The sequence below is a fragment of the Macrobrachium nipponense genome, chromosome 7 (genome assembly GCF_015104395.2).
Source record: "Macrobrachium nipponense isolate FS-2020 chromosome 7, ASM1510439v2, whole genome shotgun sequence".
Lineage (NCBI taxonomy): Eukaryota > Metazoa > Arthropoda > Malacostraca > Decapoda > Palaemonidae > Macrobrachium > Macrobrachium nipponense.
In genome coordinates, this window is record NC_061109.1 from 24,900,774 (window position 1) to 24,923,924 (window position 23,151).

The following is a 23,151-nucleotide window of genomic DNA, read 5'->3' on the forward strand; positions in this document are numbered from 1 at the left end:
GTATGGTATCTGGGGCGAGTGAGACCACTACCACGGAACCTCTTGCCATTTAGAACACTCCTACACCAAATTCCCCACCTGAGAGAGCCGACCCACAGGCCAAGGCGGCAACTACTACTACTACGCCCCACGCCACGCCGACTGCCGCGCCTCTGGTGGCCATCCTTTCAGTTAGCAGACTAGGAGTAACACGTGCCTTTCTTTGCTCTGTGTTTTTTGTGCTTTTCCGAGGATTACCATCATTATGGAACGTGCAGCTATCTCAGCAGCTAAGTTAAGTACCCTGGAAAGGTTTGGATTTAGTCTTTTCAGTCAGGGGCCTGTATTTACAGTTTTTTAGGTACGAATAAGGCCACCTGGTCTGGCGCATGGCGGCCACGGCTCGCCTCGTGTTCGTTAGGTTTCTCGGTCTTCCATACCGTGGAATCTTTCACTGTTTGACCTTTTAGGGTGTTTTTTATCACGTGCTTCTCTAGTCTTTTTTATTATATGTATTTTATTTTTATTACATTATTTACATCGTATAGTAGGGAATTTCCTGGCCTATCCCTAGATCTCGTTCATGCATGCATCTTTATCTAGAATCGTAGGCATCTGAGTGATTATTTCTATCCTAGTCCTGATCCTAGCTATTGCTCTTCTTATCGGCTAAGGCTAGCTCTGAGTAGTAGGCTGTCTTCTTCGGAACCAGCCTACCCCTCCTGGACTTTCTTTTTCTTTCACTCGTGTTTTTTCCCCCCCCCCCTTTTTTCATGTTTTTTCTATGTAAGTTTTATTATTAGGGTTAGCTTTCAGGGCAACCAGTTTAGCCAGTTTTGTTGCATTACATTTGTGCTTTATCAGGGCCCGTTAGGTACATGTGGTCTTGTTCCAGTCGGTTGTGTTGCTTTTCCACCTATTGGTCCACCTATGGTCACGTGTACCGCTCTTTAGGCAGTTTTGTTGCATCATATTCATATACAGTTTTGTTGCCTTTAGTTTTATGGCCCTTTATGTGCACGTGGTACCGACCCAGTCGGTTGTGTTGCCTTATCATGTTTTGGTCCATTGTAGATCTCGTGTACCTCTGGTCGCCCTTCCCCAGTCTCCCCCCCTTCTTCTCTCGCCTATAGGGTAGAAGGGAGGGATCTGTCCTAGCTCGCTCTCAGTCGCTTTGGCATCACCCGAGCACCGCTCCCCCCCATCCCCCTCTCCTAAGGGGGTAGGGGAGTCTGGACAGCCTGTTCTACTGGGGGACCGCTCTTCTCCCTCGGCTCTGGGAGAACTCCGGCGTGGTCAGGGGTGACGGTTGGCCACCCGCCCCTCCGCTCGCTCCGGTCTTCCCCGGCGTACCTTGGGTCTGATTTCTGTCCCTCCTCATTATCTTATCTCCCCGCTAACGGACGGAACACCTGCTCCCTTACCCCGGTGTACCTTCGGTTGTTGGAGAGGGTGGCTGGCTCCGCCAGCCACCGGAGTGGAGGCGATTTCAGTCGGTCATAGCAGCTTTCCCTATCTTATGTACCTCTCTTCGTTTTCCGGCGGATTGCTCTTGCTATCTGAGCACTTCTCCAGTTGACGGAGGGAGTGTTGTTTATACGCCGGAGCTACATGCTCCATTTTTAATAAAATTTTCTAGTTTAAGTTGTTTAGTTTAAGCATAGGGCATCCTCTCCTGTTCTCCAGTGTGATATACCCTCTGTGAAACTCTATGGGTTATATAATAACTTATGGTGGGAAAAATTTTCTCTCCTCCGGTGTACACCGGAGTTCCCAACCAAACAAGGTCATAGACCTTAAGGAGTTCAGGGGTGGATTATGCCCAATAATTTTAGTCTCCTCCGGGATGCAACGGAGTATTATAAAAGGGAAGCCCTGTGAGTGTATTTATTCGATACTCATGTATCTTTCCACTTACAGGCTACCAACTGTCAAGAACCCAGCTGTAATGCAGTCTTGCAAGATCCCTGCGGGCATGAGGTCTGCCGGACTCATGCCCCCTGTGCTACCCGCCATGAGGACTACCTCGTATGGTATCACGAGGCTTGTACCATTTGTTACGAGTTAGTGACCCAGTTTTTGGACGGAGTAAGTACATATAGGTATCAGGTTTGTTACATGACACATGAACTCTCATATAAATTAGTCTTAAGCTTTTCTGCCATATTCAAGTTGGTAATTATACGTCCTCGGGGCTTCGTTGTAAGGATTACAATGACCTTCTCTTTCAGGCTGCCGCCGTGAAAGAAGTGGCATTGGCGACCCTGAAGGCCTGGGTTGGCGGCTTTGGAAAGAACGCCGCCAAAGGACAGCCCTATATCCTGGAGAAGAAGTTGGCTGTTCTGATCTTTCCAGGAGGGAAGTCGACGGGGTACGTGGACCCCGCCTGGCAGCTCCGACAATAGCTTCGATTCAGGAACAAGTGGAACAAGCCTTTACGGAAGGAACGGGACAAGATATCGTGGCGGAAGTAGCAACTTTGGATATAAATGTAGAGCCAATGACGGTAGGTGGGGAAGATTTGCTAGTTGAGGTAGGTTTGTTGGGCACCCAAGGGCTTCCCTTGGGTGCTTCTGGATCTTCGTCACCTGTCCCTTCTTCTTCTTCCTTTCAGGGCTTTACGGGATCTGAGATCCCTTATAGTGCCCCCACTGCATCTGTGACCCCTAAGGTAAAGGGACACAGGGAGCAGAAGACCCTGAAGAAGATGGCGCCTAAAAAGACGTCGTCGTCTTCTTCATCTCGGAAGTCTCCGGCTTCTCACCCCGGAGCAGAGAAAGTGAAGCCTTCTTCATCTTCAGCTTCACTGCATAAAGGGTCCAGGAGTAAATCTTCTAAGGAAAGGGCCCGTACTCCCGCCGAGTCTGTGCCTTCTCCCGCTGCTGCCGGAACTCCTCCGGTGACTCCTGCAGGGGTAGTGGTGCCTGGTACTTTTGATCCAGCTGCATTTTCAGCAGGTATGATGCAGCAAGTAGGGGATTTAGTAGGTTCTCTGAGTACGCGAGTTGAGCAGATGTTTGCTCAACTCTCTAGCTCGGTTTGAATGCCCGTATCTCAAAACTATACTTATTGACCTTCAAATTCTATCTTCTCACTTAGTTTTAAAGCTACTGCCTTGAAATTTGGTATATATCTTATAAAGACATTATAGAACAATCAAATTGAGATTTTTTTCCCATTCTTTTAATAAATTTTCTTTTCCTGATTTATAGGGTTGATTTTTTCCCATAATGAAAAATTCATATCTAGCAAAAAATGTCTTTTTGAAAAAAAATTCTTCATATGATTGGAGGTCTACATCAGGTCTATATACGGTAGTAATCCCAGGTCTTAATACAGTCATACCCCTACATACAAAAGTCCTTACATACGAAAAATCTAGGTTATGAAGGCAAAGACAAAGATTTTTTTGCTTCTGTATATGAAAGTAATTCAGGTTGCAAAAGCATGTATGTACTGTAAAGTCTGAGATTCGCCCGGGCCACCGAGAGCAATTTTAAAACGCGTGCGCCGCCAACTCAGTTGACTCCACCATCCTCCCGCTCTCCCATTGGTTCCTGGTGCTAGTCACTGCCATAAGATCTTGCTCTCCTATGGTCAGCATCTGTCCCATCATGCCTCTTATGTAAAGGCGTTCCTTGACCATTTCGGTGCAGCAGCGTTATCGTAAACACCTGGAATTCGTTCGTTCACACAGATTTTGTTTGTTAACATAAATTCATGTTAGTGATTTTGCTTTCATTGTACTGTAAGTTACTTTATCATATTGCGTGTGAGCTTATTTACTTACGTTATTAGCCATGAGTCCCAAAAATGTTGCTGAAGTTTGCAGAAAGAAGAGGATGCTTTCTATGGAGACAAAGATGGAGATAATAAAGAAGTGTTAATGTTTTCTGCCATTTGTTAATGTGTTTTGTAAAGTTTAGTGTTAATGTTTTCTGCCATTTTTTAATGTGTTTCGTAAAGTTAAGTGTTCATGTTTTCTGCCATTTGTCTTCCTCCTGTGTCGCCACTTTCAGACATTGCCTCACTCGAAAGGTGAAGGTTCCACATTTTACTACATATGTGCTTACATATATAAACAGTATTTCTTGTACCCTGTACACTAATGCACTTTATTTACAGGTACTGTCACGGTTAGGTAAGGTATTGAATGGTCCAAATTGTTGTATTTCATTGTTTATTTGTCAATTTAGCTTTATTATAAAATTCACTGTGGTGTTTTTGTAGGGCTTGGAACGAATTAGGCAATTTACATGTAAAATGTAGTTCTAGATATGAAAAAATCAGGTTACAAAGGCCACTTCGGAACGGATTAATTTCGTAACCTGAGGCACTACTGTATTAAATATCAAGGGAGGAGATAGAATCTGAAAAATGGTTATTTTCGGGATAAATCGCCCTGGTGTCACAAAACCAAAGGTCAGAGGCGAAAATCATATCCAGTTTGGAGATGTCCCAAGTCACCTTATTAAGTGGTATGAATGTCAAAGTCCTGTCCTTTAAAAATGGCATTAGCCGGCCGGCCCCCTCAAAAGAGTGAAATGGAAAGATTGTGGTATATTTTTAAAATACTATCACATATGAATTTTGTAATTACAGTTATATTATTATTGTTCTTATTTGGAAATATTAATAAACTTATATTATACATTCATGTACCCTTAAAATTCTGTCATTTCAGTAAGAGAGAGAAATTACCGAAGTTAGTCGGCAAGATAGCAACTTGCTCTCCTCCTGTCACATTACTTGACATATTTTACAGCTCTGGACCTCAGCTTAGTAGCTGGATCTAAAAAGAAAGAAGCGAAGTAGAATGGATTTCCTTCATTCTTACATAAATTTTAATTTATAAATTAGTAAAATGTTACTAATTCACTATAGGATTTTCTTTATTGAATTGACATTATTGCTGTTTACATTAATATTAATATAGTATATGAAAATAAGTAAATCATTTATTTATCATGCAAAAAAAAAATACATCTCTGTAGGAGAAAGGGAGAGAATTATTATTTTTATTATTTGATTTTTAATCTTATTAAACTTACTAATTCAGTATTAATCAGTATTAATATTTGAAAATTAGTAAATTGTTTTTTTTCATAGAAATGTATTTGGTCATAAAAATAACATCAAGATACACTAATTAGTGAATATTTACCATTGGATAATGGGTAGATATGGTCCAAAGAAAAATCCACAAATAGGTAAGTCTGCTAATTTTGAAAACGTGAATACGGGGATTGTCGTTCTTAATCTTAGGGAAGGGTCTTAATCTTTGCCAGTCCTTAAAAAGATATTAATACTGCAGTCTTTAGTGTGAATCAGTTTGGATTTCAAAGAACAAGGTTGCTACTCTGTATCTCACTCTTTGTAATGTTCTTGTATGTCAATATTTGGCTGCGTTTGTGCACGTTATCATTAGTATGTGTATAGCTGATCTCTTTCTCTTTCAAAATGATTTTGGTATTCAAGAAGTATTACTTGTTGGTCAACTCATGGCCAGTGACTAGAATAACTTTGCATTTATGAAATAAAATTATACTTGAAAATCTTTTGTTCTACTCATGAGAAATGGAGAAATGTTGAATTACAACAAGGAATATTCAGTCAACTTATTTGCAGTTAAGCAGTTAGAAATGTAAATATATAGGCAAGAAATATTAACAGACTATATTGTTCCAGATTGATGTCTGCATTTGGGCAAGACACATTGGATGCACTATTCTGGACTGCTACTGAACCCAGGGGAAGAAAACGAGAACATTTTGGAGTTCTTTTTCATTTAATAGTTGCAACTCTGTATGTTGCTATTCATTCTACAATTGTTCTACTTCAGGCATTAACTCTTAATGTGGCAATCAATTCAGATAATAAAGGCCTTCTCACTATCGTTATTTCCAACAATGTAAGTAAAGTTTTATGTGAATTTTTTATCCTTTGAAGTTTTACATTGTAAATATTATTATAAATGGCTCACTTCAGGTAGATTTGTGGGTGAGCCCTATGCCTACAAGATGTTCGTTTGGCAGCCGGTGATTGCCTGGTACTGGGAGATAGGCGGTTTGCTCGGCGTCTCATATTTTTGTCTGTAGCTTAGAAAACTAGTAATATGTTTATATTTCTTCATTTATCTCACATTTTGCACAAAATAGGAAAGTTTTGGTCATACCATGGATTCAGTATTAATTGTGCAATTAATCATTTTTTTCCTGAAATCCATAAGATAAAGCACAAATGAATTACGACGAGTAAAAGTGTAGAGAGAAGCATTTAATTCTTTATATACCTGTTTTTACTTATCAGATTTTGCATCATTCATGTGATCAAGATAAAATAAAACTTGTGTTTTCATATAATAAATTCACCCTGAATACATTGGTGCTTTCAGATTTTAGATGTTTGGGATATGTGAAGAGGAAATGAAGAATATGACTTATTATGTTGCATCCGTACTTGACTCAACTTAGTTCTTTGTTGTTTATTACTCCACTGAGATCATTACTTCATATTACTCAAATAAGTCTCTGCTATCTCTTTCGTTTGAAAATATATTCATAGAAAATTAGAAAATTTGCTGAACCAACCTGATTAAAGCTTAAGTTGAAGAGTGCAAAGTCTTTCCATAGTTTTCAAATTCTTCTCTGGACTGAATTTCCTGCAGCCCGCCTAGATCTCCAACGATACCAGATGCATCCATCTGATTATTATTCTTTTTTTCCATCAGATATGTCCAGGCAAACACATGTATGATATTGGAAGAAAAATGTTCAACAGTCATAATGGAGATTCTGCGCATTTACAGAAAATGTAATGACATATAATAGAGTACAGACAGTCCTCGGTTTACAGCGGTTTCGGCTTATGGCGTTTGAAGGTTATAAAGCTTTTCAATTATATTCATCAGAAATTATTTCCAGGTTTATGACACATGTTCCAAGGTTACTGCGCTTACAACTCTGATCTGACAGGAAAAATATTGGAAAAGGCAAAATAATCAACATTTTAAGTTTTTTATGAGAAATGCAATTTACATAGTTTTAATACTCCCAAAGCATTAAAAGTAATGTTTTCTTAGGATTTTTGATGATTTTTGACAATATTCAGGATTTTTGACAATATTCAGGCTATAACGATTTTCGGCTCACAACACGTCTCAAAAACGGAACCCCTGGCATAAACGAGGGACTGCTTGTAAATATTGCTGAAATTGCAAACTTCTCATATCACTAATTGGCAGTTGTCAACAACCCCTCGATGCTCCGGCTGTGAGGAGCAAAGGCGTTGGTGTCTTGCAGATCACTGTCACTTGGCAATACTGTCAAACTTGGGTCAAGTATGGATGCAACATGATAAGACACAGTAGTCCTCTCTTCACATATCACATGCATGTAAATTTTGAAAACACTTGCATATTCAGGGTGAATTTATTGTATGAATACACTAGTTCTATTTTATCTTGATCACATGAATGATGTGAAATCCAATGATAAGTAAAAACAGGTGTAAAGAATTGAATGCTTCCCTCTTCACTTTTACTCATTGTAATTCATTTGTTTTAGCGTATGGATTCCAGGAAAAAATGATTTAGTTGTACAATTAATACCGAATCCCATGGTACGGTATGACCAAAACTTTCCTATCTCGTGCAAAACGTGCAATAAATGAAGAAATACGTATAAACATATTGCTAATTTTCTAGGCTACAGATGAAAATATGAAATACTGAGCAAGCCACCTACCTCCCAGTACCAGCCAATCAGCAGCCACCAATCTATCTGTAATTCACATATTTATAGCATTCCAAGTATTACACCACACTTTTGTACTGCTTTTTATGCCTTCTCCCAGCATTTTTCAACTTTTATGGCTTTTTCTGTGTGAGTTTTGTTGACATTTTCTTTTCATTTTTCAAATATTCTTTTCACAAGTATCACATCATCATGTATGAAGGAGTTGGCTGACATTATAACCATTCTAAAATTATTTCTGCTAATGGTTGTTTTTGCTTTTTACAATCTAGTTACTCATTTGTAAAGATAAATTGTTGCAAATGATGTTTTCATTACTGAACGCTAAAGCATTCATCTTAAAGAAAGGAGGCTTATAAATACATGCAAAATGGCTGTTAGTAGTGCCAGAAACTTTACAGGTGTTTGCCAGCTCTTTTAACATGTTAGATATTTATTTGAAGTTTTAGGCTGAAATAAAAAGGTAAAGGCATAAAAATTAAATACTATTGCATCTCATGTTAGTATGTACAGTATTTTGCTTGTATCATCAAACCCCATTATTACTTACATATAATTTCCAAAATGCTGTCTATGTCCTATACTGCAAAATTACCTGAATTCATATTTAGTTCGTTATTTTTGTGCCCTATTTCTATTTCTTTTAATTTCCAGTGATAGGAGTGATTTCTAAATAGCCATGGCTTGTGTTTATGTTGGGATCAAAGGCTATGTAGTTGAGCGTGGTAATCACAAACAATTTTGCATTTATAATTCTGAAAACATATTTTTTGCAGCCGCTAGCTATAGCTCTGGCAAATTTGGTTCATTTGGGTTTTTACTTTTCTCCTGTTTTGGTGTCAGTTAATCAAGTTTAGTGATTACTGCTAACTGCTATTTTGGGATTAGGTAGCTTGTACTTTTGAAGTTTGTTCACAATCAAGTTAGCAAACTTCAGATTGTATATAAACAGGCAGTCCCCGGTTATCGGTGGGGATTCCGTTCTCGGCGGGGTGCTGATGAGCGAAAACCGCCATTAACCAAAACTTGGCAGTTTATGACGGTGAATTTCAGTTAATGGCATCTCTGTTAGGTATGTTATTGTGCCATAACTCTATTATCATTACCTTATGGTGCCAATAACCAAAACTAAGCCCGTTATGGCACCATAAGTTGCTGATTTTATGGTACTAGACAAGCCCCATAAAACCGGATTGCCATTAACCGAGACCACCAATAACCACGGACTGCCTGGTGCCCGTAGAGGGATAGTGCCGTCAGTGCACCTCATTCGGTGCAATGTAGGCATTATTTAAGGTTCTTTGCAGCATCTCTTCGGCCCCTAGCTGCAATTACTTTCATTCCTTTCACTGTACCTCAATTCATATTCTCTATCTTCCATCTTACTGTCCACCCTCTCCTAACAATTGTTTCATAGTGCAACTGCTTTGAGGTTTTCCTCCTTTACACCTTTCAAACCTTTTGCTGTCAATTTCCATTTCAGCGCTGAATGGCCTTAGTTGCCCCAGTACTTGGCATGATGCCAAAATTCTACATAAATCAAAATCAAAACGGACTGCCTGTATTCTCTGTTGTAAGGGGTGAGAAGAGTAAGTTTTAACTATCCTTAATTCTAGTACTATTGGCATCAATATCACTACAAAAGTAGTGATTATATTTATGGACACTGCCCTACTTGCAAACCTTCAGAGATATGAGCAGACAGGGTCACAAGTTAAACTTGTGTTCAAAGCACTCCCCTTTGCCACCTATTAGTTCAAGTTTTTCTTTGGGTGCCTATTTTACTAGTAAAAATTTTTGCAAAGAACAAGAACACGAGGAAGAAGAAAAAGGAGAACCTGTTCCTGTAACCCCTTCCTTGATTATTGCAGGCATTCTCATGATTAAATATGTATGTACTATGTATTCATCTTACAATAACAAGAAGATTCATTCATACTCTTAGAATATTCTTACTTATGTCTATCTTTCCATTTTAACTTTGTGGTGAATACTGATTTTCTATATTTAGTATGTATTTCTTTAAATCATGTAGTATTATAAGAAATTACTTTGGATTTTAGGAAGGTAATAAGAAGAAAATTGAGATTCATGCAGCACTAAAAATTTATTATTTGTTTTACCTTTATAGCATCCAAAGTAATTTCTTATAATACTGTATTATTTAAAAAAGTACATACATACTAATACAGAAAGTGGGAAATTAGAAAATGGGTATTCATCACAGAATAAGTTAAATCAAGAAGATAGAAATAGTAAGTAGGAATTCTCATAATTGCAAGAAGAATACATGGTAGTTAATTACAAGCATACACTACCCTGGATAATCAGGAAAGGGGTTAAAGGAACAGGTTCTTCTGCTTCTTTGTGTTTGTTTTGTTCTTTGCAAAAATTCTCTCTAGCAAGTAGGTTCCCAGAGCAAAATTTGAATGCAAACACAAACAAAATTATGTAGCACTACATATTAAACACCAACTTAACGTAACTCGTTCGTAAGTAGGGTAGTGTCTTTACTCTCATAATTTCCAGTGTATTAGGCCAGCTGATCTTTTGGCTTCATACACAGAATACACAAAAAGTGAGACATTGATTATAAGTACCCATGGCTCTTGGTGCCATATCTGCCAAGCTGCTGCTGATCATCACCTGTCTGTTAGACAAATACTAGAGTGCTGTATGGGGACATCTAAAGACCATGAATGTGGGCATATAGGAATGTTGGATCAGGATGAAAAAACTACTTTTCATAAAAAATTAAGCTTTTTCCATACAATTTACTCATTTTGTTTCTCATTGTTTAAAATTTTGAGGGAAAGTTTAATAGGTTTCATTTCCTATTTCAGTTTGTAGAATTAAAAGGAGCTGTATTCAAGAAGTTTGATAGAAACAACCTGTTGCAAATATCGTGCAGTGATGTTCGGGAAAGATTCCACAACTGTGTTCTCCTTCTTGTAGTCGTCATACAGACTATGAAGGAATATGCATGGAAAGAAGGTACAGTACTTTTTTTCTTGTTACTCCATGTAATAGTGAAGTTTTAAATGTGCTCATACAATTGCCATAATTTCATCACTTGTAATTTTGAGAATTATCCCAGAATTTAAATTCCCCCATCAGCACTTGAAACAAGTGATGGAACATCTCTTCAGGAGAAGTCCCTCCCACCTGAGCTCACCTTTACTCTTTCATTGGTACTCTTTCATTGGTATTTTCACCTATTTAGATAGTGATGACTTACCTGTATTTTAGTTTCATTTTTGTGCATTTCCTCCATTGGTTGTGTTGCTCAGATCTTTCTTTTCAGTTTCATTGTTGAGCATTGCAGCTAAACCCTGTAAGTCTTTCATATCAAATAACATTTAAAAAAAAGTCTTTTGGTAATAGAAATTTGAAGTGAATCATGATATTATTGAGCAATTTTTTCTTACTGTGTTTATTGTATCTTTAATTCATTGTTTTCTATAGATATATCTATATATGTCTGAGTACAGGCATTCCCCAGTTATCAGCAACCTCAGTTATTGGCGTTCTGGTTTTATGGTGCTTGTCCAGCTTTAAAAATTGGCGATTTCCAGTGCCGATGTGCCAGTTTCTGGTTTTCTGTGCTGATAATTGAGTATCAGTGCTGATAATTATCTAATAGACGTGCCATAAACTGGTTATCGACGGCAAAATCCGGTTATCGACACCGATAACCACTGATAATCGCCAATTTTCACTGATCTTCAAACCATTGGAATGGAACCCCCACAAATAACAGGAGACTGTCTGCACTACTTTATTTTGCATATAATAATTAGTTTGAGAAAACTTTTATATGATAAGCAAATTAGAATCTATCACAAGTAAAAAATAAAACCATGTTTTATAAAGGTTTTTAAGTATTTTGTGTGAATCATTATGAAATATTTCATTGTTTAGATATGAACAGTCCTACCAACTGTGTTAACAGAGTATCTATACAAAGATTGTTATTTTATGCAAATAATATGTGAGTGAGTGGAGTTGGGCTTCTCTAATGTTATCAGGTTATCATTTGTTTAAAGGTATTTCTGTTAAAAAAAAACAACATTATTTCAAGTTAGCATGTGAAATATATAAAACAATATTAGTACAGGCAGTCCCCGGGTTACGAAGGGGGTTCCGTTCTTAAGACGCGTCGTAACCCGAAAATCGTCGTAAGCCGGAACGACGTTGTTGAAAACATATCCACGGAAAATGTCACTAATTTGCAATTTTTCTTAGGGCCGTATCTCTAAAATTATCACTAATTTACTTTTTTCATGTGCAACACTGTGTATTCACAAATTACTGTATATTTTCATTAAAACACAAGAGAGAGAGAGAGAGAGAGAGAGAGAGAGCATTACAACTTGTAGCACCAGCACGGTATAAAGGAGGTTTATATTTGTTTAAATAACTGAAATTATCAATAAACATTTTACATACTAGTACCATAAAAATTCTTTCATCTCGGTAAAAGGAAAGAGAGAGAGAGAGAGAGAGAGAGAGAGAGAGAGAGAGAAGACGAGAGAGAGAGAGAGAGAGAGAGAGAGAGAGAGAGAGAGAGTGTTTATCTCTCTCTGTACTCTCAAAAAAATACTTATAACGCTTCCAGCAAAAGAGAGGGAGGGAGTTACCACTATGACACATTATTATCTTGTGTGGCAAAAAAAACAGAGAGAGAGAGGAGAGAGAGATGAGAAGAGAGAGATAGAGAGAGAGAGAGAGAGAGAGAGTTAACCTTAATTAAAAGTGACATAGATAGATTATTATTGTATTTCTTTAAAATACTATCACATATGAATTTTGTAATTACAGTTATTATTATTTTTTTTTTTTTTTTTTTTTTTTTGCTCTATCACAGTCCTCCAATTCGACTGGGTGGTATTTATAGTGTGGGGTTCCGGGTTGCATCCTGCCTCCTTAGGAGTCCATCACTTTTCTTACTATGTGTGCCGTTTCTATTGGTCATCACTTTTCTGCATGAGTCCTGGAGCTACTTCAGCCTCTAGTTTTTCTAGATTCCTTTTCAGGGATCTTGGGATCGTGCCTAGTGCTCCTATGATTATGGGTACGATTTCCACTGGCATATCCCATATCCTTCTTATTTCTATTTGCAGATCTTGAATACTTATCTACTTTTTCCCTCTCTTTCTCTTCAACCTCTTATTGATTATTATTATTATTATTATTATTATTATTATTATTATTATTATTATTATTATATTATTATTTGAAAAGTATTAAAAACAAATAGTACAAGTACATAAAAAATCTCGAGTCTCAGTAAATGAGAGAGAGAGAGAGAGAGAGAGAGAGAGAGAGAGAGAGAGAGGAGAGAGAGGGGGGGGGGGGGGGGGGAAATTTCATGAGCACTTCCCCCTCCTGGCTGTCACAGAACTTGATATATCTGACAGTTTTAGTACCTGGAGTTAGAAAAAGGTTACTGAGAGAAGACTGGGATTTCCTTCATTCTTCCATAATTTTATAAATATATAAGCTAAAATCTTACTAATTCACTCTGGTATTTTCTTTAATGAATTGATATTATTGCTGTATAAATTAATATTAATATTTGAAAATAGTAAATCATTTATTTATCATACAAAAAACATCCATCTTTTGTAAGAGAGAGAGAGAGAGAGAGAGAGAGAGAGAGAGAGAGAGAGAGAGAGAGAGAGAGAGAGAGAGAGCAAAATTAATATTTGAAAATTAGTAAATCATTTTTGTATTATAAAAATGTATTTAGTCATGAAAATAAACATCAAAATACACTAATTAGTGATTATTTTCGTCAGAAAATACAGAGAGAGAGAGAGAGAGAGAGAGAGAGAAACTATGGTTTTTATATCCAAATCTAAGTAGAGTATAAATGGATTCTTTAAGTGAAATAATGTTTCAGTGATATTTTGCTGTTTTGTATTAAAGGATATGTATACAGTTTGAAAATGCGTTCCTTATCCTTGACTATGGTTACCATACAGTTTAATAGCGTAAATTAATTTATGCGCCCTCCGCTCAGAAACTAGTTCTGCGTATGAGGTATTGTTAAAAAGCATAAAAAACCGTCGTAACCTTGGAATTTGCGTTGTAATCTAACCAGAAACTTAGTTTTGTTAATTATGTATACCGGAAACAAGGAATGATTTTTTCATTATTTGCGCTTTTGAACTGTTATAAACTGTGCATCCCAAGGTAGTGTATTCATTCGCTCGGAAACTAGTTCCGCATATGAGGCGTCACTAAAAAAATTTTAAAAATACGGCATAAAAAGTGTCGAAAATCATCATAACCTCAAAATTTTTTTTGTAATCTAACCAAAAACTTATTTTTATGAATATACTGTGCTAAACTATAAAGGATTCTTATCATAGTATGCATTTTTTAAAAGCGTCGTTAACTCAGAGCATCGGAAGCGTCAGCGTCGTAACCTCGGAACAAGTGTCGTAACCCAGGGCGGATTTTTGAATGAATATTTAAGAAAAAGCGTCGAAACCTCGGAACGTCGTAAGCCGGACCCGTCGTAACCCGGGGACCGCCTGTATATAATTCATAACTTCCATAAATTAATATAGTAAATACAGTGGAACCTCGACATACGAAAGTCCCAACTTACGAAAAATTCAAGTTATGAAAGCAAATACACAAAGATTTTTTTTACCTCTGCATACGAAAATAATTCATGTTACAAAAGGTTGTTACTGTAAAGTACCGAGATTCGCCCGGACCACCGAGAACAATTTTAAAACTTGTGCGCCGCCAACTGAGTTGACTCGCCACCATCCTCCCGCTCTCCCATTGGTTCCTGATGCTAGTCACCGGCGTAAGATCCTGCTCTCCTATTGGTCAGCATCTCTCCCATTGTGGGTGGACGTAAAGGCGTACTTCGGTCACTCCGTAGCAGCATCGTTATCGTATGCACGCGGAATTCGTTCGTTCATATACGATTTCGTTTGTTAACATAAATTCGTGTTAGTGATTTCGCTTTGTACTTTATCGTGTTGTGTGAGAACTTAATTAGTACATAACTTAATTACGTATAGTCATGGGTCCCAAGAAAGTTGCTGAAGTTCACGGAAAGAAGAGGATGCTTTCTATGGAGACAAAAATGGAGATTATCAAGAAGTATGATGCTGGCATGCGGTTGAGTGTGATTGCTAAGGAATACGGCCGAAATCCATTGACGATAGGCATCATTCTTAAGCAGAGGGAAGACATCAAAGCAGCTACACCTTCCAAGGGCGTAACTATTTTGTCCAACAAGAGGAGCCACGTGCATGATGAGATGGAGAGGCTGCTTCTTGTATGGATAAAAGACAAAGAAATTGCTGGTGATACGATAACTGAGACGGCAATCTGCCACAAGGCCAGCGCTATTTTCGGCGATTTGATTGCCCAGGCCGAAGATGACGAAGGAGAAGGGACCTCGAGGCCAACCCCAGGCTTAAAGGCTTCTTGTGGATGGTTTGAAAAATTCCGGAAACGGACTGGCATCCATTCAGTGGTGCGGCATGGGGAGGCTGCCAGCTCGGACACGAAAGTGGCCGAAGCCCTTATTAAGACGTTTGACAAGATGACAATTAATGAAGGCTACAGTTCTCAGCAAGTCTTCAACTGTGATGAGACTGGCCTTTTTTTTTTGGAAAAGAATGCCTCGGATGTACATCACGCAGGAAGAGAAGCAGCTTCCCGGGCATAACCCTATGAAAGACAGGCTTACGCTCGCACTTTGTTGGAATGATACTTGTGTATCATTCGGAGACTCCTCGAGCCTTCAAGGCCCACAAAGTGCTAAAGGAGAAACTTCTGGTGATGTGGAGGGCTAATGCGAAAGCCTGGGTAACGAGGCTTTTGTTCACCAAGTGGGTAAATCTGTGTTTTGGCCAGACAGTGAAGAAATTCTTGGAAGAGAAGCACCTCCCTCTGAAATGTCTACTGTTGTTGGACAATGCCCCTGCTCACCCGCCTGGCCTCGAGGAAGATATCCTAGCGGAGTATTCTTTTATCAAGGTTCTTTATCTTCCGCCTAACACTACCCCTCTCCTCCAGCCCATGGACCAGCAAGTGATATCGAACTTTCAGGAGCTGTATACGAAACATCTTTTCAAGAGATGTTTCGACATCACCGGCAAAACTCACCTTGCGTGAATTTTGGAAGGAGCATTTCGATGTTGTGATATGCATTTGACTCATCGATCAAGCTTGGCAGGAGGTTTCGAGGCAAACCTTGAATTCTTCATGGAGGAAACTCTGACCTGATGCGGTATCCGCCCGAGACTTCGAGGGATTCGACGTGGGCGAAGCTGATGCAGATTCAGAAACAGTTGACGATCCTGAAACTCTTTCGCAACCAGATCTTGATGAGATCGTTGCACTCGGGAAGTCCATGGGGCTGGTCGTCGATGAGGATGACATCAATGACCTTCTCGAGGAGTACCAAGAGGAGCTTACAATGGATGACCTGAAGGAGTTGGAGGCCATGCAACATAACGTTGTTCAAGAAGAGTTCTCTAGCAGTGGCGAGGAGGAGGACCCTATGACAACGGCAGAAATTAATGATGCTCTAGCTGCTTTTCATAAGGTGCAATTATTTGTAGAAAAGAGACACCCCGAAAAGGCTTACACAGGTTGTATGCTTGCGCAGTTCGATGACGTTTGCTTGAGTCGTTTCAGGAACATTGTGAAAAGCAGGCAGAAGCAATCTTCCTTGGATAGTTATTTTTTAAAGAGCCCTTTAGTAGGAGTAAGCAAACAGGAAGATCCAAGTGATACGAAAAAACAGAAAGTTGAAAGTGGTGAAGAAATTGAAATTTTGTAAAAAAAAATTAAAAGTATAAAAAAGTTTAAAAAAGGTAAAAATCCAAAAAATAAATTTAATTTTAAGTTTTTTGTAAAGTTAAGTGTCAACATTTTTTGCCATTTGTTAACCCTTTAACACCAATTGGACATATTAAATGCCGACGAAAATTGTCTGTCGGGAGCCGAACCGACGTACGAAACATCGACGAAAAAAGTTTTTTTTTTTAAATTCTAAGAAAAATAGTTACAGGCCTACTAGGCAAAAACTTTTGAATCACGCGCCTTGGGGTATGCTGGGAGTTCACAGATCAAGCTGTTGTTTTGTTTACAATCGTTACCCAGGTGCGCAAGCGCGAATTTCTTTCTTCTCTCACTAAAAAGCATCATGGACACATCTCAGAAATTATTTCGTCACTTTGACATAATTTTTGCACCATTTTATATTAGCTGTTACATAGAGTTTTATATATGAAAATGTGTGCAATTTCATGTAGAATACAACTAAAACACAACTCATGGTTGTAGCTTTTATCAGTTTTGAAATATTTTCATATAAATCACGACAAGTGCCAAAATTTCAACCTTCAGTCAACTTTAACTCTACCGAAATGGTCGAAAAACGCAATTGTAAGCTAAAATTCTTATATTCTAGTAATATTAAATCATTTACCTTCATTTTACAACAAATTGGAAGTCTCTAGCACAATATTTCGATTTATGGTGACTTTGTTAAAAAACTTTTTCCTTACGTCCGCGTGGTAACTCTTCTGAAAAAATAATAAATTTTTGTGTGCGATTGTCGTAATGTTTGCACCATTTTAAAATTAGCCGTTACATAAAGTTTTATATATGGAAATGTGTGCAATTTCATGTAGAATACAACCAAAAACCACCCATGGTTGTAGTTTTTATCAGTTTTGAAATATTTTCATATAAATAACAATAAGTGCCAAAATATCAACCTTCTGTCAACTTTGACTCGACCGAAATGGTAAAAAACCGCAGTTGTAAGCTAAAACTCTTACATTCTAGTAATATTCAATCATTTACCTTCGTTTTGCAACAAATTGGAAGTCTCTAGCACAATATTTCGATTTATGGTGAATTTTAGAAAAAAAACTTTCCTACGTCCGCCCGGTAACTACCGAAAAAATCATAAATTTTTTCATGCGATTGTCGTAATGTTTGCACCATTTTAAATAAGCCATTAAATAAAGTTTTATATATGAAAATGTGTGTAATTTCATGTAGAATACAACGAAAAACAACCCATGGTTGTAGCTTATATCAGTTTGGAAATATTTTCATATAAATAACGATAAGTGCCAAAATATCAACCTTTGGTCAACTTTGACTCGACCGAGTTGGTCAAAAAACGCAATTGTAAGCTAAAACTATTACATTCTAGTAATATTCAATCATTTACCTTCATTTTGCAACAAATTGGAAGTCTCCAGCACAATGTTTCGATTTATGGTGAATTTATGGAAAAAAAAAAACATTTTCCTTACGTCCGGGCGGTAACTCTTCTGAAAAAAATCAGAAATTTTTTCGTCTGATTGTCGTAATGTTTACACCATTTTAAATTAGCCATTACATAAAGTTTCATATATGAAAATGTGCGCAATTTTATGTAGAATACAACAATAAATAATTGAAGGTTGTAGCTTTTCTCATTTTTGAAATGTTTGCATATAAATCACGATAAATAGAAAAAAAACCACGTTCGGTCAACTTTGACTCTACCGAAATAGTCGAAAAAGGCAATTGTAAGCTAAAACTCTTACAGTCTAGTAATATTCAGTCATTTATCTTAATTTTGAAACAATTGGAAGTCTCTAGCAGAATATTTAGATTTATGGTGAATTTAAAAAAAAAAACTTCCTTCCCTCCGCGAGCGGATTCTCCGCCGCAAATCCTCGAAATACATACGTCGCATTATCGTTATATTTGCTCCGTTTCTTAATAGGCGTTTCATAGAGTTTTATATATGAAAATGTGTGCAATTTCATGTAGAATACAACAAAAAATAATTGAAGGTTGTAGCTTTTCTCATTTTCGAAATATTTGCATATAAAAAAATATATAAGAAAATTCGATATTTGGTCAACTTTAACTCGTCCGAAATGGTCGAAAACTGCAATTGTAAGCTAAAACTCTTACAGTATAGTAATATTCAATCATTTATCTTCATTTTGAAACAAATTGGAAGTCTCTAGAACAATATTTAGATTTATGGTGAATTTTTAAAAAAAACATTTTTTTAAGACTGCGCGTTACGAATTCATGCATCGTTTTGTGATAATATTTTCTCTGTGTTGCTTTGATCGTTTTACAATGTGTTATATACCAAAATGATTGCAATTTAGTGTACAATACAACGAAAAAAAATTAACTCGTTAGCTTTAACCTTTTTGCTCACAGTCCGATTTGAATACAATTATATATGAAATTTCGTTTTTGCGCTATCATATATCGCATTATTTATATATGATAATTATATTTTTGTTAATTTCTGATGGTTGCATACTAAACTTCAGGCAATGACAAAAAAAGGAGCCAAAAATGAACTCTTAATCTTGAAAACTAAGTGCGCTGTGATTTTTTGAAAAAAATATTTTTTCCGCTTCGGCGCTCACTCCGAGACTGCCTCGGCATACTGGAGACAATTTTTATTATACCCCTTCTGCGTAAGGGGGCTAATATCAAAGCCCTATTTGCAGATGTCCCAGAACATATATTGGCTTGACAACTATGCAGCTCGCAAAGAAGATTTCATGTCACGTTCAAGAGGGCGCTATCAAGAACCATGCCTCACCTGTCACAATTACCCTTCACCCCGTGACAGCATTATCAGCAATGCCCCATACCCAAGGAGACTACACTTCCTGGAAGCCATCCTCAATCTTGACAAGAAGCCCTCTTTGAATCCTACTTAAGAGGCCGTTCTACTCCCTACTTGAGTACACAGGAGCTTAAACCAAGATGACATGGTACATATTACTAAATAATACCACACCAGATACGACCACCAAACAAGACACCCCAGATCAAGAAACGCCAGACTACACCAGGCATAACGTCACGCAACAGCAACTGACCAATGACAATTCGGCAAGTAGTGACGTCATACAACCACCTCCTCCAATCAACCAGAATCTTGCACGGAGAGGTGCCCTTCCTTTACCATTGTCTGAGCGACTACAGCAGCGCTCGCATAGTACCCACCTCTGATCTTGAGGCATCCGCCAACAGGGGATCAGCAGCTGAGCCAGTTAGCCTATCAGAATTTGCCACTAAGGACCCTATGCTGTGCAACAGACTATATACTGTAGAACTCCCACAAGAACTTCAGTCCTACAACACTTGCCTGATGATATACTTCTGGGTTTAAGAATGAGGCGTTGAGAGAGAGAGAGAGAGAGAATGTCCCTGAGCAGGAGGAATCCAGAACCTGTCATTTAGTATCTTTTGTCATTTAGGTTTAAGATCCAATTTATACTGCATTTTGTAAAATATATTAAATTTGACAAATACCACATTTTTATATGAATTCCCCATTTGGCATTTTAACCCTTAAACGCCGAAGCGGTAAAAAAAAAATGTCTCCCGTGTGCCGGAGGTGTTTCAGAGTGAGCGCGGAAGCGGAAAAAATATTTTTTTCAAAAAATCACAGCGAGCTTAGTTTTCAAGATTAAGAGTTCATTTTTGGCTCCTTTTTTTTGTCATTAGCTGAAGTTTAGTATGCAACCATTAAAAAGGAAAAAATTATCATTATCATATATAAATAATGCGATATATGATAGCGCAAAAACGAAATTTTGTATATAATTGTATTCAAATCGCGCTGTGCGCAAAACGGTTAAAGATAACAAGCTACTTTTTTTTCGTTGTAATGTACACTAAATTGCAATCATTTGGTATAACACATTGTAAAACGATTAAAAAGCAACAACAGAGAAAATATTATCACAAAATAATGCATGAATTCGTAACGCTCGGACGTAAACAAATATTTTTTTCAAAAATTCACCATAAATCTAAATATTGTCCTAGAGACTTCCAATTTCTTTCAAAATTAAGAAAAATGATTGAATATTACTATACTGTAAGAGTATTAGCTTACAAATGCAGTTTTCGACCATATCTGACGAGTTAAAGTTGACTGAATGTCGATTTTTTTTATATATATATATATTTTATATGCAATTATTTCGGAAATTAGAAAAGCTACAACCTTCAAATATTTTTCGTTTTATTCTACATAAAATTGCGCACATTTTCATATATAAAACTCTATGAAATGCCTAATGTGAAACGGAGCAAATATTCCGAGAATGGGACGTACGCATTTCGGAGATTTGTGGCGGAGAATCGCGCGCAGAGGAAGGAAATTTTTTTTTTTTTTTGTTTTTTTTTTTTTTTTAATTCACCATAAATCTAAATATTGTGCTAGAGACTTCGAATTTGTTTCAAGATGAAGATACATGACTGATTATTACTAGAATGTAAGAGTTTTAGCTTACAATTGCGTTTTTCGACCATTTCGGTAGAGTCAAAGTTGACCGAACGTGGTTTTTTTCTATTTATCGTGATTTATATGCAAATATTTCAAAAATGAGAATAGCTACAACCTTCAATTATTTTTTTTATTCTACATGAAATTGCACACAATTTCATATATAAAACTTTATGCAACAGCTAATTTAAAATGGTGCAAACATTACCACAATCGCACGTATGATTTTTTCGGAAGAGTTACCGCGCGGACGTAAAGAAAATGTTATTTTTTTAATAAATTCACCATAAATCGAAATATTGTGCTAGAGACTTCCAATTTGTTGCAAAATGAAGGTAAATGCTTGAATATTACTAGAATATTAAGCGTTTTAGCTTACAATTGCGTTTTTTACCATTTCGGTAGAGTCAAAGTTGACCGAAGGTTGAAAATTTGTCACTTATCATTTTTTATATGAAAATATTTCAAAATTGATAAAAACTACAACCATGGGTTGTTTTTAGTTGTATTGTGCATGAAATTGCGCACATTTCCATATATAAAACTTTATGTAACGGCTAATTTTAAAATGGTGCAAACATTACCACAATCGCATGTATGATTTTTTTCGGAAGAGTTACCGAGCGGACGTAAGGAAAAAGTTTTTTCATAAATTCACCATAAATCGAAATATTGTGCTAGAGACATTCAATTAGTGGCAAAATTAAGGTAAATGATAGAATATTACTAAAATATAAGAGTTTTAGCTTACAATTGCGTTTTTTTACCATTTCGGTAGAGTCAAAGTTGACCAAAGGTTGAAATTTTGGCACTTATCGTTATTTATATAAAAATATATCAAAACTGATAAAAGCTACAATCATGAGTATTTTTTTTTTGTATTCTACATAAAAATGCGCACATTTTCATATATAATACTCCATGTAATGGCTAATTTAAAATGGTACAAAAATTATGTCAAAGTGATGAAATAATTTCCGAGATGTGTCACAGATACTTTTTAGTGCAGCAAGAAAGAAATTCATGCTTGCGCGCCTGCGTAACGATTGTAAACAAAACAACACCTCGATCCGTGAACTCCCAGCATCCCCCAAGGCGCGTGATTAAAAAGTTTTCGGCTGGTAGGCCTATAAGTGTTTTTCCGCGAATTTAAAAAAAAAAAATTTTGAGTCGACGTATGGTACGTCCATTCGGCATACGGGAGGCATTTTGACTCAACGTTTAATACGTCCATTCGGCGTTTAAGGGTTAATAGCCAGCTTGAGTACCAAAGAAAAGTCAGTAATAAGAAGAATAGAGAAACTTCTATACAAAATAAACACGGCTGAAATAGCCATTATTTTCAATTAAACCTGTACTGTTAATGAAGGTATTCTTCCAGCATGTGTAATAATAATAATAATAATAATAATGATAATAATATGTAGTAATAATAATACAGGCAGTCCCTGGGTTACAGCGGGTTCAGGTTACGACGTTCAGAGGTTAAGGCGCTTCTCAATTATGTTCATCAGACATTATTTCCAGAGTTACAACGCATGTTCCAGGGTTACGACACCTACAGTGCTCATCTGGCAGATGAAATATGACACCAAAAATGCAAAATAATCAATATTTGAAGGTTTGGATAGTTCGCAGATCCGGGGACAGATCCGATAATTCCAGAACCATTACTCCAAATAACAAAATGCATAGAATAAAAGTTGTCCAGAATTCCAAAATATACCCGTAAAGTCACTTATCCAACCAATTTACACCAAAATACCATCCGCCGATATTTCCCATGAAACATAAATTTTTTCTAAGTACCCACTTGATGTGAAGGCTGACACAGCAGTCGTAGCTCCCGTAGTTCTTGAGTTGGCCGTGGACAGGCACTGTACGTCGGCCCGCCCCAACGAGGGAATTTTAAATCAAACCAATCCTGTATCAGGTTGACCCAGGTCATCCCCAAGGGACATGGATTAACTTCCTTCCAACAAATAAAAACGTGTCCCATGAATATGAATCAGACAATCATGCCTTCAGTCACAAAATTTGCCCTTTCCGTTCGCCACCACCGTCATGGACAGAACGCATGCAGTATTATTTCCCAAA

At 37.2% G+C, this 23,151-nt stretch overlaps 1 protein-coding gene across 1 annotated transcript in view; it reads left to right on the top strand.

Annotated features, from left to right (window-relative positions):
- Positions 1-23,151, top strand: part of LOC135217559 (transmembrane anterior posterior transformation protein 1 homolog) — a 279,484-nt gene that overhangs the window by 165,712 nt on the left and 90,621 nt on the right. Inside the window, exons 7-8 of the mRNA XM_064253524.1 lie at positions 5,668-5,890; positions 10,577-10,727. Of these exons, the coding sequence (XP_064109594.1) occupies positions 5,668-5,890; positions 10,577-10,727 (374 nt within the window). The remainder of the gene's footprint in view (positions 1-5,667; positions 5,891-10,576; positions 10,728-23,151) is intronic.